Source organism: Lepidochelys kempii, chromosome 24, assembly GCF_965140265.1.
Source record: "Lepidochelys kempii isolate rLepKem1 chromosome 24, rLepKem1.hap2, whole genome shotgun sequence".
NCBI classification, from domain to species: domain Eukaryota; kingdom Metazoa; phylum Chordata; order Testudines; family Cheloniidae; genus Lepidochelys; species Lepidochelys kempii.
This window is the reverse complement of record NC_133279.1, coordinates 16,391,012-16,408,467: the sequence shown is the minus strand read 5'-3', so window position 1 is coordinate 16,408,467 and position 17,456 is coordinate 16,391,012. Positions and strand designations below refer to the sequence as shown.

Below are 17,456 nucleotides of genomic sequence, written 5' to 3'. Positions count from 1 at the left end.
CCTGTTTATTATTCTACCTAAAACTGTGTGTTTTGATGGAAGTGCTTGGGAAATCTCAGCTCAGTTTACAAAGGCTGGTGTTTGTGCTCTCCACATCAGGAGAGGCACAGACTGGGTAATGAACTTACACTTGCAAGGATTCTGACCAATGCAAGAATGTACATTTCTGGGCTGCAAGGCCAGGGAGCCGGGGGGAATTGACTGGAGCCTCCCTGTTGATGGTTCATGAGTGGCTGGGAGGTCATTCATGGAACTCAGCTGGGTGAGTCCCTGCCTGGGGATGGCTGTGGAAGTGCAGGACCTGCCAGAGGTTTGCAGCGTGACACAGTGTCACAGTGTGAGAGGGATACCCCAGGTTGGTGGGACAGAGGGCTCAGCGGTCCCACAGCCCAGATTGCATGCTGGGAACCCTGTCACATTGGCTTTTTAAACCCATGTCTCAATGAATCCTGATATTTCCGGACAAAATTCATGCAGCTTTCACCCTTTGCTCTGTGGCTGGCCCTTCTCCAGCGTCCAACCAATCCCCCAGCCAGTCACGAGCAGACTCTATGTCGTGTGGCTCACAGACAACAAAGTGAGAGATTGACGATCCACCCGCCACATGGCAAGGTCTCTCCAGGACATTTGAGGGGTGACTGGGGGTGAAGGGTGGCAGGATCCACCCATGAATCACTCCCGACCCAGCAGCACTTGGGGGGCCCAAGCTGGGTCTGGTGTGTTTCCAGGTGTGAACGGGCTGAATTTTTGCAATGATGCAGCAGCAGCTCAGCTCCTGCTCTGGGGCTGGGGCTGCCCCGGATGTGGGCGACCGTCTCTGCAGACGGAATCTCACACCCTTCCCCACGAGCGGCCCCAGGGCTGAGCCGAGCTGTTTGAGGCTTGCACAGAGCTGGCTGCCTTGGAGGCTTTTCAGACTCAGCTTTATGAGCATCTCCCACTCCGCATGCTCCCTCCCCCTTGAGGACAGCTTCCTGCCCCCAGACAGACTCCGTGTGTGGGGGGGAGGAAAGCTGCAGGTGTTGTGTATGTGTTAAGGGAATCAATTCTGAGATGCTGTCAAGGTTCCTCCCCCACTCTGAACTCTAGGGTACAGATGTGGGGACCTGCATGAAAAACCTCCTAAGCTTATCTTTACCAACTTAGGTCAAAACTTCCCCAAGGTACAAAATATTCCACCCTTTGTCCTTGGATTGGCCGCTACCACCACCAAACTAATACTGGTTACTGGGGAAGAGCTGTTTGGACGCGTCTTTCCCCCCAAAATACTTCCCAAAACCTTGCACCCCACTTCCTGGACAAGGTTTGGTAAAAACCTCACCAATTTGCCTAGGTGACTACAGACCCAGACCCTTGGATCTTAAGGACAATGAACAATCCTCCCAACACTTGCACCCCCCTTTCCTGGGAAATGTTGGATAAAAAGCCTCACCAATTTGCATAGGTGACCACAGACCCAAACCCTTGGATCTGAGAACAATGAAAAAGCATTCAGTTTTCTTACAAGAAGACTTTTAATAAAAATAGAAGTAAATAGAAATAAAGAAATCCCCCCTGTAAAATCAGGATGGTCGATACCTTACAGGGTAATTAGATTCAAAACATAGAGAACCCCTCTAGGCAAAACCTTAAGTTACAAAAAAGATACACAGACAGAAATAGTTATTCTATTCAGCACAGTTCTTTTCTCAGCCATTTAAAGAAATCATAATCTAACACGTACCTAGCTAGATTACTTACTAAAAGTTCTAAGACTCCATTCCTGGTCTATCCCCAGCCAAGACAGAATATAGACAGACACACAGACCCTTTGTTTCTCTCCCTCCTCCCAGCTTTTGAAAGTATCTTGTCTCTTCATTGGTCATTTTGGTCAGGTGCCAGCGAGGTTACCTTTAGCTTCTTAACCCTTTACAGGTGAGAGGAGCTGTCCCCTGGCCAGGAGGGATTTCAAAGGGGTTTACCCTTCCCTTTATATTTATGACAGATGCTGTGTCTGATTCACCCAGGACATATGTAAGAAAGTGAGATTAAACCTTCCAGCTTCAACGCAAGGGTGAAATCCACAATCCCCTCCCTCTCTCCCCCCCCCCGACCTCTCCCTGCCCCTCTGGCTGCAGCCCCCTGGCTTGAAGTGGTTCCCATCATATATATGATTTACAGTTTGATTCAGTGGGTCTCACCACCCCCACTGTTCAAATTTTTCCAGCAACCCTGACACCATCCCACTCCCCACAGCAGCCCCCCTGTTACTTGTCTAAACAGCCCCCATGCCCCACCCCAGAGGCGGCCATCATCAGGATGGCCCATTTCTCCTTCTTGTCAACTGTTTGAAAGGGGCCATCCTGATGATCACGGCAAAAGTTTTTTTTCTCCCGCTGATAATAGCTCATCTTAATTGATTAGTCTCGTTACAGTTGGTATGGCAACCCCCCTTTGTTTCACATTCTCTGTATCTATCTATCTATCTATCTTCTCACTGTATTTTCCACTGCATGCATCTGATGAAGTGGGTTTTAGCCCACGAAAGCTTACACCCAAATAAATTTGTTAGTCTCTAAGGTGCCACGAGTCCTCCTCTTTCTCTTTTTTGCTATAGACTGTTGTCCAAAGGCTCAGGGCTGACGATGCCAGTAAAACCATCTGACCACTAGATGGCAGCAGATGTCCAATTCAGGTGCTTGTCCTAAACTGGCAATCAAGTCACCCCGTCCCCTTCCCTTTCGCGTGGTCTACACTAGTAACGGATGTTGGTATAACTGCGTCGCTCAGGGGTGCGGAAAACCCTCCACCCCCGGTGATGCTGTTATGCTGACCTAAGGCCTGGTGTAGACGATGCTTCTCCCATCAGCACCGCTCCCGCCTCTCGGGGGGGTGGATTAACGGCACCGATGGGAGAAGCTCTCCCGTCAGCACAGACAGCGTCTTCACTGGGCTGCTTCAGCGCCGCAGCTGCATCGGTGCAGCCTTCCCCGTGTAGACGTGCCCTTTGATCAACTGAACTGACTGAGCTCCTGGAGTCTCTCTCTGCCAAGCCCGGGGGCCAGTCCGTTAATCCTTCTCGTGGCTCTTCTCTGACCCCTCTCTAGTTGCTCAACATCCTTCTTGGGGGGGCGGGAGGGGGGCGCCAGAACCGGACACAGGATCCCAGCAGCGGTCGCACCAGGGCCAGATCCAGAGGGAAAATCACCTCCCTGCTCCTAAGTGACATTCCCCTGTTCAAGTATCCCAGCATGGCTGCAGCCCTGTTGGCCCTGGGAGGTCACGTTGAGCTGAAAAGTGTCCCCACGCCTGAGGCCTCCAGGCAAAAGACGAGAGACGAAGGCAGGTTGCAGGCCAGGCTGTGGTTTGTGTGGTCTCTAGCACAGAGCGAGGGTTTCCTTAGCGTTGCCTGGCCTGTAACGTGTCCCAGGCCGAGGGGTGGGGTCCCTGCAGCAAAGGCAGGGCTGAGAATCTCCCGCGTCCCACCACCAGTGGGTCTCTGTTCACTTTCCCCAGCCAGGAGGGGCTGGAGGGCAGTGTCCCAGCTGGCGTCTCTGCTCCTGGAAGCTCGCCGGGGGGAGTCAGCTGGAAGTGGCTGTCTCAGCCCTTGCTCTCTGCTGGGGCCCCACCATCCGCCCCCGGATGTGGACAGCCAAATGCAAACACCTGGCGAGGGTCCAGCAGGGGGGAGCTTGTGGTTCTCGGGATGTCTGCATGTAGCAGTGGGTGTCAGAGGCCTTCCAGGCTTTACAGATGTGATCGGACCCAGCCATGTCCTGTGAGCTCCACCCATTGTCCCCCCCTTTCAGATATATCCGCACATGAACAGCTCCCTGCTCCGGGCTAAGCCAGCTTGGGCGAGCTGCAGGCATCACGTTGGAGACCTAGGACAGGGGTTGACTCTGGGACACTGCGTGCCCCCAAAACACGGGTAAGGAAATGAGGTAAACCCCTCAGCTGTCCCATTGGATCTCATTCTACCCTCACCCCCACTAGCTCCTGGATCTCCCCTCTTCCTGCTGCCCCCATCCCCTCTCCTCACCGGCTCCGCATAGCGCCAGTTGAAATTATTTGTGGGTCCTGTTGTCAGAGGTCACGGTCCCCCATCGTGCTGGGTGCTGAACAGACCCCAACCAAGGTCGGGGGCCCCAGCACAGCAGGCAGTGCATAGACACTGACTGAGATCGGGGGCCCCATCGTGCCAGGCACTGCACAGACCCAAAGGGTGAAACAAACCTGGGCACAATAAACTCACACTCTGAACAGATGACTGTTTGGAGGGTAAACTGAGTCATGGGGCCATGACATGACTTCTCCAACCTCCCCAAGCAGAGTCTGGAATGGGACCCAATCATCCTGACTCCCCATCTAAAGACTAAAATAGATTCTTGCAATATCCTTCCTTTTGGCTTGTTACTGGTCTCTTCTTCCTCTTGTGTTTTACCGGGTTGCTTTTTTTGTCATTGTTGTTGTTTCAATGTTACTTTTCTCCTCCTTGAAAGCCGCTCTCCATCACTTGAGGTTTTTACAGGGAGGGGTTCTTTCGGTTGGGATTTTGCCCACCCGGCTTCACTAGCTTACCCTCCTAAAAAGGCCCAAACCACACAAAAACTCTGCTTCAAAATGAAGGGGGAGAGGGGGAAGAATCACTTTAAAAAATTCCATTATTTCAAAAGAAAGGGGGGAAACGATCATTCATTAATTTTATTTTTTAAACCAAGACGGGGGGGAAGGGGTCTCTCCTTTCTCCGTCTCTGAATTCTGGTCCGCCACCACCCTAATTGTCCACTGCCCCTTTCCTAGAAATCCAACTTTTCAGCAAGAAGCTGGATTTTTTTTTAATATTTCGTTTAGTCAAAAAAAACCGATATTATGTTAAAACAAAATGTTTGGGCAGAGAATAGACATAAGTCCTGCATCTTGGCAGGGGAATAGACTAGATGACCCTTGGGGTCCCCTTCTAGCACTCTGGCTCTATGCTTCTAAGGTGTTTGAATCATTGGTACCATGATTGGCCTAAAAATATTTGATCCTGTCTGAGTTCAGCTCAGGACTGGGGGAGTATATAAGCTCTGCAGGTGTCTTGCTCTGTCCTTGTCCTCTCCTGGAGCCCATTTCATTGCTCTTCCTTCCTTTGCTCAGTACAACGTCTGCGCTGCCCCCGCCAAGCCCTGAGGAGAAGGAGGGGATATTGTGACGGTAACTCTCCTGAGAATGGTGTTCCCAATCCTCTCTCTGGTGCTGAGTGCCGTGGCCTTCTTCACCGGGCTGCCATTGAATGGGTACGTCGTCTTTGTCACCAGCTGCCGTACAGGGAGGACGGCCAGCGCCGTGTGGTTCCTGAACCGGGCCATGGCCGATTTCCTCTTTATCGTCTTCCTGCCAATCAGATTCATCTTCATCCTGAACTTAGACCTGGCCAAGATACTGAACAACACCGTTATCTCACTCCACATGTTCTCCAGTGCCTTCCTCCTCACGGCCCTCAGTGTCGATCGCTGCATCCTCGTGGCATGCCCTGAGTGGACCCGGAACCACCGCACACCCCTCCTGGCTTTCATGATTGTTATAAGTCTGTGGGCCATGTCTGTTGGGTTCAGCTTGCGGTATGGTGATCTCTGGGAATCCCTGCTCTCACCGGCCAGTATACGCATGAATGTCCCACTGGATGAAGGGAGGGTGAAGGCTGCCTTTGTGATCCAGTTCCTAGTCGGGTTTCTGATCCCATTAGCCTTGATCTTAATCCCAACCTTCTACATCGTTCTAGCTGCCAAGCTGAGAAGGAACAGGCTGATCCAGTCCACCAAGCCACTCAAGATCCTTCTTGGCTTGATCCCGACCTTTTTCGTCTGCTGGCTGCCGTATCACGTCTTCTCCTTCCTGCTGATCTCACCTAAGTACCCCCTGCCTTTTCTTGTCACAGAAAGCAATTTTGCTTGTATCCTGTCATATTTCAACAGCTGCCTCAACCCCATCTTCTACCTCACCATGGAGGAAGAGTTTCTGAGGTACCGGCATCGTGCATGCAACCCCCAAACCACCGACAACTCAGGGCCGGAGCTGGCTGAATAGGGGAACGGATGGAATTGTTGATATTTCTATGGAAAAAGAATTCTGTTCACTGGGACACGTAACTTCCTCTTGATCCCAAAATTGTCTTTTTTAGCAAGTGAATTTTTTGGCCTTATTCATAGAAAAGCCACAAGAATGATTTCTGGATTAGAAAACCTGCCTCATAATGAGAGACTCAAGGAGCGCAGTCTATTTAGCTTAACAAAGAGACAGTGAAGGGGTGACTTGATCACAGTCTGTAAGTACCTACATGGGGAACAAATATTTAATAACGGGCTCCTTAATCTAGCAGAGGAAGGTCTAACATGATCCAGTGAACAGAAGTTGAACCTAGACAAATTCAGACTGGAAAGGAGGTGTAAATTTGTAACGGTCAGAGTAACTGACCCTGGGTTTAGCAGGCCAATGCTCAAACTGCTGAGCTATCCTTCCCACCGATACGTCCTTTTCTATGTCTTCATGTCCTTGTTTTTCTCATCATGTCATTTTTGCTGCCAGTGGGGCTCCAGCTCTTCTTCTTCCCTGTGTTTGTTGAAGATCAATGGATCTATGAAAGAAAGGGTAACATTTTCAAAAGGGTCTAAGTTCTATTTTTTAGTGTTTAGGCCCTTGGAACCTTGCTGAGAGTCAATGATACATAAAACAAGAATGGCCATATTGTGTAAGAGCAAAGGTCCATCCAGCCCAGTATCCTGTTTTTTGACAGTGGCCAATGCCAGGTGCCCCAGAGGGAATGAACAGAACAGGGAATCATCAAGTGATCCATCCCGTCGCCCATTCCTAGCTTCTGGTAAACAGAGCCTAGGGACACCATCACTGCCCATCCTGGCTAGTAGCCATTGATGGACCTATCCTCCATGAAATTATTTAGTTCTTTTTTTAACCCTGTTATAGTCTTGGCCTTCACAATATACTCTGGCAAAAAGTTCTACAAGTTGACTGTGTGTTGTGTGAAGACATACTTCCTTTTGTTTGTTTTAAACCTGGTGACTATTAATTTCATTTGGTGACCCCTAGTCCTTGTGTTATGAGAAGGAGTAAATAACACTTCCTTATTTACTCTCTGCACACCCGTCAGGATTTTATAGGCCTCTTAGTCGTCTCTTTTCCAAGTTAAAAAGTCCCAGTCTTATTAATCTATCCTCATACGGAATCCGTTCCATACCCCTCATCATTTCGGTTGCCCTTTTCTTTACCTTTTCCAATGCCAATATATCTTTTTTTAGATGGATTTATATAGAGGTAATATGATATTTTCAATCTTCTTATCTGTCCCTTTCTTAATGATTTCCAACATTCTGTTCGCTTTTTTGACGGCCGCTGCACATTGAGTGGATGTTTTCAGAGAACTGTCCACAATCACTCCAAGATCTCTGTTTTGAGTGGTAACAGCTAATTTAGACCCCATCGTTGTATATGTATAGTTGGGATGATGGTTTCCAATGTGCCTTACTTTGCATTTATTAACATTGAATTTCATCTGCCATTTTGTTGCCTAGTCACCCAGATTTGTGAGGTCCCTTTGTAACTCTTTGCAGTCAGCTTTGGACTTAACTATATTGAGTAGTTTTATATAATCTGCAAATTTCGTCCCTGCCCACTGTTACCCCCTTTTCCAGATTGTTTATGAGTCAGACTCTCCCAAACCAATCACGTTCATCTATGAGTCTGACTAATTTGTTCTTTACTATAGTTTCAACCAGTTTGCCGGGTACGGAAGTCTGGCTTACCGGCCTGTAACTCCCAGGACCACCTGTTGAGCCTTTTTAAAAAACTGGTGTCACATTAGCTGTCCTCTAGTCATTTGGTACAGAAGCTGATTTATATACCACAGTTAGCAGTTCTACAATTTCACATTTGAGTTCCTTCAGAACTCTTGGGTGAATCCCATCTGGTCCTGGTGACTTATTACTGTTTAGTTTATTAATTTGTCCCCAAACCTCCTCTAATGACACCCCAATCTGGGACAATTCCTGGGACAGTTCCTTTTACCTAAAATGATTGGCTCAGCTCTGGGAATCTCCCTCACATGCTCAGCTGTGAAGACTGATGCAAAGAATTCAATTGGTTTCTTCGCAATAGCCGTATCGTCCTTGAGTGCTCCTTTAACATCTCAAACGTCCAGTGGCCCCTCTGATTTTTTAGCAGGCTTCCTGGTTCTGATTACTTAAATAATTTTTTGCTATTACTTTTTCAGTCTTTGGCCTGCCACAGGGATGTTAAATCTAATTATATTATGGTCACTATTACCAAGCAGTTCAGTTATATTCTCTCTTTGGACTAGATTCTGTTCTCTGCTTAGCACTAACTCAAGAATTGCCTCTCCTCTTGTGGGTTCGAGGACTGGCTTCTCCAGGAAGCTGTCATTTAAGGTGTCAAGAAACTTTATCTCTGCATCCTGTCCTGAAGTGACATGTACCCTGTCAATATGGAGATAGTTGAAATTCCCCATTATTATTGAGTTTTTTATTTTTATAGCCTCTCTAATTTCCCTGAACATTTTACAGTCAGTATCACCATCCTGATCAGGTGGTCGGTAGTATATCACCCCTGCTATGTTCTTATTATTAGAGCATCAAATTACTATCCATAGAGATTGCTTGCTACAGTTTGGTTAATTTAAGATTTTTACTTCATTTGACTCTATGCTTTTTTCGCATATATTCCCAATCCCCCACCAGCACAATCTGGTCTGTCCTTCCAATGTAATTTGTACCCTGGTGTTACTGTGTCCCATTGATTATCCTCATTCCACCAAGTTTCTGTGATTCCTATGATGTCAATCTCCTCTTTAATAAAAGGCACTCTAGTTCACCCATCTTATTATTTAGACTTCTAGCATTTGTATATTATCACTTTTAAAAACTGTCACTTTTTAGCTGTCTGCAATTACTTGATGTCATTGAATTCATTTAGGCTTCTATGGCTGAGATTTTCAAAAGCACGTATATGAGTTAGGTGCTTAACTCCTATTGACTTCAATGAAAATTTGGCATCTAACTCCCTTAACCAACCTTAAAAACCTAGTCCTGTGTCTTCATTGCCAAGCCTCAAATCTCATGAGCCGCCTCATAAAGCATCATGAGATGAGTTTTAACAAAAAGACATTTAGGTTCTTCTTTTTTGCCTCCTAATTTTTTGGGGGCAATTTCCAGCTTTTCTCTGCAACAATGAAGGTCAGAAACTTGCTAAAAAATAAAAAATAAAACAGAAACAAAAGCTCAAATTCCCACCTAATCATATGATTCCAGGATCTGGGGCTTGGAGGAAAATGAGAAGCACAGTGAACGCCGCAACCAAATTGTAAGGGTTGGTGACAGTACAAAACTCTGCCAAAATTTCAGAACACCAGAACTATCTAGCTCTGTTTTGGAAGCCAATGGAGTGAGGAGCTGTTTCAAATATTGGGGACTTTAAAATAAAGTGTGTGTCTGTCACTGTGTACTTCAAAACGGCACCCTGGGACCACCATATTCATGACTGTCATATAAATATGAACAAAGTCTGCCTTGTGAGGTATCATTAAAAACGTCTTGATCTGTTGATTATTAATATCTGGTTGAATTGTATGTGCTGTCACTGTATGGGGAGTTGCTATGTGTGTGTTAGTGAAATAAGTTGTGATGTTGGGGAACACCCACAACCAGCCTTTCAGGTACAACAATGGAGGAGCCAGACAGCGTTAATGGCTCATCAGCACCCATCCAAGAATCCACTATCTCAGGAACTGTATACAATGGAGATTTCTCAGAGAGAGAATGGAGACAATGGAGACTGTTTGACCCAAGTCATAGCAAAATATATTCCCAGGGAGTTGGAAGAAACTACAAAAGAGGGGAAGTGACATCACCACTTTGCCTCACTCCCCCCACAACTCAACACCTGGAAACACGTCTGGAGTACATAGACTTTGACCGGGGAAGTTTGGTATCGGGCTGGAAGACAAGCCTAGCCTGTGTATTGAGGATCTGTCACATGCTTGTACCATCTGCCAGGGTGAGACACGACTTGATTCAAATCCTGTCTAGTTTATAGAACTCAGACTGTGAATTTACTTTTATTCTTAGGTAACCAGCTTTGATCTCTATGCTCACTGCTTATAATCACTTAAAATCCATCTGTCTGTAGTTAATAAACCTGTTTATTATTCTACCTAAAACTGTGTGTTTGGTTGAAGTGCTTGGGACATCTCAGCGCAGTTGACAAAGGCTGGTGCGTGTCCTCTCCACATTGAGGGAGGGGTGGACTGGGTAATGAACTTACACTGGCCAGGCTTCTGAACAATGCAGGATGGTACATTTCTGAGCTGCAAGGCCAGGGAGCCTGGGGTAATTGACTGGAGCCTCTGTATTGATGGTTCATGTGTGGCTGGGAGAAGCATTCATGTAACTCAGCCGGGTGTGCCCCTGCATGAGGATGGTATGTAAGTGCAGGACCTGCCAGAGGTTTGTAGCTTGACACAGCATCACAATGTGAGAGGAACATTCCAGGTTGGTGGGACAGAGGGTTCAGTGGTCCCACAGTCCAGCTTGCATGCCAGGAATCCCGTCACAGTGGCTTTTAAAACCAATGTCTCAATGAATCCTGATATTCCCTGCCAAAATTCATGCATCTTTCACCCTTCACTACATTGCTGGCTGTTCTCCAGCGTCCAGCCAATCCAGCAGCCAATTGTACAGCTGACACTATGTCTTGTGGCTCACAGCCAACGAAGAGAGAGATTCATGATCCACTCGCCACCTGTCAAGGTCTCTCTAGGACTTTCAAGGGCTGACCGGGGGAGAAGGGTGGCAGGACCCACTCACTAATCACTCCCGACCCAGTGGCACTTCAGGGGCCCAAGCTTGGTCTGCTGGTTCTCCAAGTGTGAATGGCCTGAATTTTTGCAACGATGTGGCTGCCGCTCAGCTCCTGCTCAGACTGTGGGTACCCCGGATGTGGGCAACCGTCTCTTCAGGTGGGATCACAGATTCTTTGTCACGAGAGGCCTGAGAGCTGAGCTGAGCTGTTTGAGGCTTGTGAGGAGCTGGTTGCCTTGGAGGTTTTGCAGACTCCGCTTTGTGAGCATCTCCCATCCCGACTGAACTGCCCACCACGCGTGCTCTCCCACCTACTCTGAGAATACAGCTTCCTGCCCTTAGACAGAGTCCACGGGGATGGGGGGGTGGTGGTAGCTGCAGGTGGTGTGTAAGAAAGTGAGATTAAACCTTCCAGCTTCAATGCTAATGTGAAATCCACAATGCCCTCCCTCCCCCACAGATCAGTCTCTGCCCCCCCATCCCCTGCACCAGGTTCCTTCCTGCACCCAATCCACCCCCACAGCAGCCCCCCAGATTCCAACCCGCTCCCCATAGCAGCCTCCCCAGATCCTTTCTGGCTTCCACACCCTGGTCCCCAAAGCAGCCTGCGCACATCTCTCCCTTCCCCTCCCCATAGGTGTCGCATCGTCTTGCTTAAAGTGGTTCCCATCGTACACCGGCTTTACAGTTTGATTCAGTGGCTCTCAGCACCCCCACTATACAAATTGTTCTAGCAACTCTGACCCCACCCCACTCCCCACAGCAACCCCCCCCCCGAATTCCTCCCTGTCACTTGTATAAACAGCCCCTATGCCCCACCCCAGTGGTGGCCACATCTCAGTGGGAAAAGACCCTATAGATTAAGGCTTTCAACCTTTCCAGACTACCGTACCCCTTTCAGGATTCTCATTTGTCTTGTGTCCCCCCAAGTTTCTCCTCACTTAAAAATGACTTGTTTACAAAATCAGACACAAATATACCAGTGTCACGGCGCACTGGTACTGATAAATAGTTTACTTTCTCATTTTATAAGTATAAAATAAATAAATTGGGATAAAAAGATCGTACTTACATTTTAGTGGACAGTATGTAGAGCAGTAGAAAGAAGCCATTGTATGAAATTTTAGTTTCTGCTGACTACGCTAACGCTTTTTCTGTACCTTGTTGTAAAGCTGGGCAAATATCTAGATGAGCTGATGTTCCCCACGGAAGATCTCTGTGTACCCCCGGTGGTACACGTACCCCTGGTTGGGACCCACTGCTACAGACTGGTATCCAAAGGCTCAGGGCTGACGATGGCAGTAAAAGCACCAGGCCAGTAGATGGCAGCACACGTGCAAGTCAGGTGCGGGTCAGAAACTGGCAATCGAGTCACCCCGTCCCCTTCCCTTTCGCTGGGTCTACGCTAGTAACGGATGTTGGTATAACTACGACGCTCAGGGGTGTGGAACCCTCCAACCCCCACCCCCGGGTGACGCTGTTACACCGACCGAACGCCCGGTGTAGACAGCGTTTCTCCCGTCAGCACCGCTCCCGCCTCTCGGGGGGGTGGATTAACGACGCCGAGGGGAGAAGCTCTCCCGTCAGCACAGACAGCGTCTTCACCGAGCCGCTACAGCGCCGCAGCTGCATCGGTGCAGCCTTCCCCGTGTAGACGTACCCTCTGGTCAACTGAACTGACTGAGCTCGTGGACATAGGCCCCGACACTGTGGAGGCTCCGGGACGGGAACACCCACGGGGAAAAATTGAAGGGTGCTTTGCACCCACCAGCAGCTCCCCACCCCATCCTCCACCTGCGTCCCCGCCTCTCCCCCAGCTCCTAGTGCTTGTCGTCGCGAACAAGCTATTTCGTGGTGGCAAGCTCTGGGAGGGAGGGGGGAGGAGGGGGAACGCAGGGCACTCTGGGAAGAGGTGGGGCTGGGGCAGGGATTTGGGGAGGAGTCCAATGGGGCAGGGAGGGGGCGGAGTTGGGGTGGGGACATTGGGAAGCGGTTGGAATGGGGGTGGGGCAGGGGTGGAGTCGGGGGCGGGAACGGGGGCGAGCACCCACCGGCTCCGGGAAGAGTTGGCACCTAGGCTCCTGGAATCTCTCTCCACCAAGGCTGGGGTCCAGTCCTTTAATCCTTCTCGTGGGTCACCTCTGACCCCTCTCCAGTTACTCAACACCTTTGTTGAAGAGTGGGCACCAGAACCAGGCAAAGGATCCCAGCTGTGGTTGCACCAGGGCCAGATCCAGAGGCAAAATCACCTCCCTGCTCATAATCGAGATTCCCCTGTTGATGCATCCTAGGACGGCCTGAGCCCTGTTGGCCCTGGGAGGTCACACTGAGCTGAAAAGTGACCCCACACCTAAGGCCTCCAGGCAAATGACGAGAGACGAAGGCAGGTTGCAGGCCGGGCTGTGGTTTGTGTGGTCTCTAGCACAGAGCGAGGGTTTCCTTAGTGTTGCCTGGCCTATAACATGACCGGGCCGAGGGGTGGGTTTCCAGCAGCAAAGGCCGGGCTGAGAATCTCATGCATCCATCTCCCGGGGGGCTCTGTTCGCTTTCCCCAGCCAGGAGAGGCTGGAGGGCAGAGTCCCAGCTGGTGTCTCTGCTCCTGGAAGCTCGCCCGGGGGAGTCAGCTGGACGTGGCTATCTCACCCCTGCTCTCCGATGCGGGCCCTGCCCGCCTGCCGCCGGATGTGGACAGCCAAATATAGACACCTTGCTAGGGCCCAGCAGGGTCGCGGGAGCTTGTGGTTCGTGTGATGTCTGCATGTAGCTGTGGTTGACGAAGACCTTTGAGGCCTTGCAGACATGCTCGGACCCGGCCACATCCTGTGATCTCCCCACATTGTTCCCCCCATCCCCCCGCCAGATATACCCCCACATGAACGGCTTTCTGCTCTGGGCAAGCTGCAGCTGTCGCATAGGGGACCTGGGAAGGGGGGTCGACTCTGAAATGCTGCATCCCCGCAAGACACGGGTAAGGAAATGAGGTAAACCCCCCAGCTGCCCCACTGGATCTCATTTTTCTCCCCCCATCACTGCCCCCTGGGTCTCCCCCCATCCCCTCCCCTCATCCACTCCAGATAGAGCCAGTTGAAATTATTTGTGGGTCCTCTTGTCAGAGGCCAGGTGCCTCCATCATGCTGGATGTTGCTCACACCCTGACCAAGCTCGGGGGTCCCATCATGCCAGGCACTGCACAGATCCACAGGGAGAAACAGGCCTGGTCACAGCAACCTCACATTTAAACAGAGAAATGTTTGGAGGGGAAACAGAGTCATGGGGCCATGACGTGAGTTATCCAAGCTCCTCAAACAGTTCAGTGGCAGAGTCTATGATGCAGCCCAGGAGTCCTGACTCCATATCTGTCCACTAAAACAAACTCTTGCAATATCCTTCCTTTAAAAAAAGGTCTTTTGGTTTGTTACTGGTCTCTTCTTCCTCTGGTGTTTTGATGGCTTTTTTGTTGTTGTCATTTCAATCTTACTTTTCTTGTCCTGGGAAGTTGCTCTCCATCACCAGAGGTTTTCACAGAGGGTAATCTTTCGATGGGGTTTTGCCTGCTCCACTGACTCACCTCCCAAAATGGCCCAAACCAGACAAAAACTCCACTTCAAAATGAAGGCAGGTGGGAGAAGATTCACTTCCAAAAATTCCATTATTTTAAAAAAAGGGGGGAAACAATCTTTTTTTTTTTAACCAAGACAGGAATAATCAGCTCCTTCGGGAAGCTAACAGAAAGAAGATTATTTGGGAATTTTAGTGAAGCTTTGGTGTGGTCTCTGATATCTCTGCCTCTGCATCCTGGATATCCCCATTGTCCACCTCCCCTTGCCTAGAAATCCAACTTTTCATCAAGAAGCAAAGGGGTGTGTTTTTTAGACGTTTAGTTTTGTAGAAACCAAACTCTGTCCTTGTCCCCTCCTGGAGCCCTTTCATTTCTCTTCCTTCCTTTGCTCAGTACAACCTCTGCACAGCCCCGCCTAGCCCTGATGCAAAGGAGGGGATATTGTGATTGCAACTCTTCCAGGAATGGTGTTCCCAATTCTCTTTGTGGTGCTGTGTGGCATGGCCTTTCTCGCTGAACTGCCATTGAACGGCTACGTCCTCTTTGTCACCAACTGCCGTGTGGAGAGGACGGCCAGCTCCATATGGTTCTGGAGCCGGGCCGTGGCAGATTTCATCTTCATCATCTTCCTGCCCCTCAGAGTCACCTCCATCTTCATCCTGGACTTAGACTCGGCCAAGGGGCTGAGCAGCACTGTCACCTCCTTCCACATGTTTGCCAGCGCTTTCCTCTTCACCGCCCTCAGTGTCGATCGCTGCATCCTCGTGGCATGCCCTGAGTGGGCCGGGAACCACTGCATGCCCCTCCTGGCTTTCAAGAAGGTTATGGGCATGTAGGCCCTGTCTGTTGGTTTCAGCTTGCGGTACGGTGATCTCTGGGAATCTCTGCACTCACCTGGCAGCACCAGCATGAATGTCTGACTGGATGAAGGGAGGGTGAAGGCCGTCCTTGTGATCCAATTCCTGGTCAGGTTTCTGATCCCATTAGCCTTGATCTGGATCCCAACATTCTACATCGTTCTAGCTGCCAAGTTGAGAAGGAACAGGCTGATCCAGTCCTTCTTGATCCTTCTTGGCTTAATCCCGACCTTTTTCTTCTGCTGGCTGCCATATATTGTTTTCTCCTTCCTGGAGATCTCAGCTATGTACCCTTGGACTGTTTGGAACACAGGAAGCACTTTTGCTTGTGTCCTCACATATTTCAGCATCTGCCTCAACCCCATCTTCTACCTCACCATGGATAAAAAGTTTCTGAGGTACTGGCAATGTACACGCAACCACCAAACCACTGACAACTCGGAGCCAGATGAATAGAGGAACAGATGGAATTGTTGATATTTTCATGAAGAAAGAATTTTGTTCGCTGGACCCATAACTTCCTCTTGATCCTAAAATTGTCTTTTTTAGCAATTGAATTTTTTGTTGTTACTTAAAGAAGAGCCATGAGAAAGATTTCTGGATTAGAAAACCTGCCTTGGAGTGAGCGTCAAAAGGAGCCCAATCTATTTTCTTTAACAAAGAGAAGCTGAAGGGGTGACTTGATCACAGTCTGTAAGTACCTACGTGGGGAACAAATATTTAATCACGGGCTCTTCAGTCTAGCAGAGGAAGGTCTAACATGATCCAGTGAATAGAAGTTGAACCTAGACAAATTCAGACTGGAAAGGAGGTGTAAATTTGTAACAATCAAAGTAACTGACCATTGGAGCAATTTCCCAAGGGTCCTTGTGGATCCTCCATCACTGGCCATTTTTAATCAAGCTGGGATGTTTTTCTAAAACTCTTCTCTAGGAATTATTTTGGGGCAGTTCTCTGGCCCGTGTGATCGGGGAGGTCTGAAGAGATGATCACAGTGGTCTCTTCCAGCCTTGGAAACTCTGAATCTATAATTTTAATGAAATATACAGATTTTTGGTTTTGTTCATTTTTAGATCATTTTGGAGTGGTTGGTTCTTTATGGTCTGTCCTTTTCTGCGTCTTTGTGTTATTATTCTTCTCATCATGTCATCTTTGTTCTCAGTCGAGCTTTCTCTCCTGTGTATGTTGAAGATCAACGGGTCATTGAAAAAAAGGGTAACATTGTCAAAAGTGTCTAAATCCTATTTTTAAAAATGTTTAGGCCCGTAGGTACTTTGCTGTGAGACCCGTTTGTAGCTCCTCGCAGTCTGCTTTGGACTTTACTATATTGAGTAGTTTTGTATCATACAATTTCACTTAAAAAGAATGTCTCAGGTTTGGAAATCTCTGTCACATCCTCAGCAGTGAAGACCGATGCAAAGAATTCATTTAGTTTCTCCGCAATGGCCTTATCGTCCTTGAGTGCTCCTTTAGCACCTCGATCATCCAGTGGCCCCACTGGTTGTTTAGCAGGCTTCCTGCTTCTGATGTACTTAAACATTTTGCCTTCCTTTTTGAGTCTTTGGCTAGCTGTTCTTCAAATTCTTTTTTGGCCTTTCTAATGATATTTTCACTTGCCGGAGTTTATGCTTCTTTCTATTTTCCTCAATAGGATTTAACTTCCACTTTTTAATGCATGCCTTTTTGTCTGTCGACGCTTCTTTTACTTTGCTTTATGAAATTTTTTGCACCAGTTCAAGCTTTTCTCTGCAACAACAAAAGCTGGAAACTTACCTAAAAAAAAATAGAAAATAAAGCTGAAATTTCCACCTACTCTGATTCCAGGATCCGGGGTTTGGAGGAAAACAAGAAGCATGGTGAATTCTGCAACCAAATTGTAAGAGTTGGTGACCCTGCAAAACTCCACCAAATGTTTTGGAAAACCAGAAATATCCAGCTCTGTTTTGGAAGCCAATGGAGTGAGGAGGTGTTAAAAATATTGGGGACTGTAAATAAAATGTGGGTGGCTGTGGCACGCTGTACCTCAAAACAGCACCCTGGAACCCCCATATTCACCACGGTCATATAAATATGAACAAAGTGAGGTACACTGCCTTGTGAGGTATTATTAAAAATGTCTTGATCTGTTGATTATTAATGTCCTGTTGAATTGTATGTGCTGTCATTGTATGGGGAGTTGTGAAGTTTCAC

General features: G+C 48.5%; 1 protein-coding gene and 1 pseudogene across 1 annotated transcript; both read left to right on the top strand.

Annotated features, from left to right (window-relative positions):
- Positions 1-5,193: 5,193 nt before the first annotated feature.
- Positions 5,194-6,051, top strand: LOC140902500 (chemerin-like receptor 1). Its single transcript, XM_073322643.1, has one exon. The coding sequence runs from the start codon at positions 5,194-5,196 to the stop codon at positions 6,049-6,051; it is 858 nt and encodes a 285-aa protein (XP_073178744.1).
- Positions 6,052-14,873: 8,822 nt separating this feature from the next.
- LOC140902442 (chemerin-like receptor 1) lies at positions 14,874-15,722 on the top strand (annotated as a pseudogene).
- Positions 15,723-17,456: the final 1,734 nt, after the last annotated feature.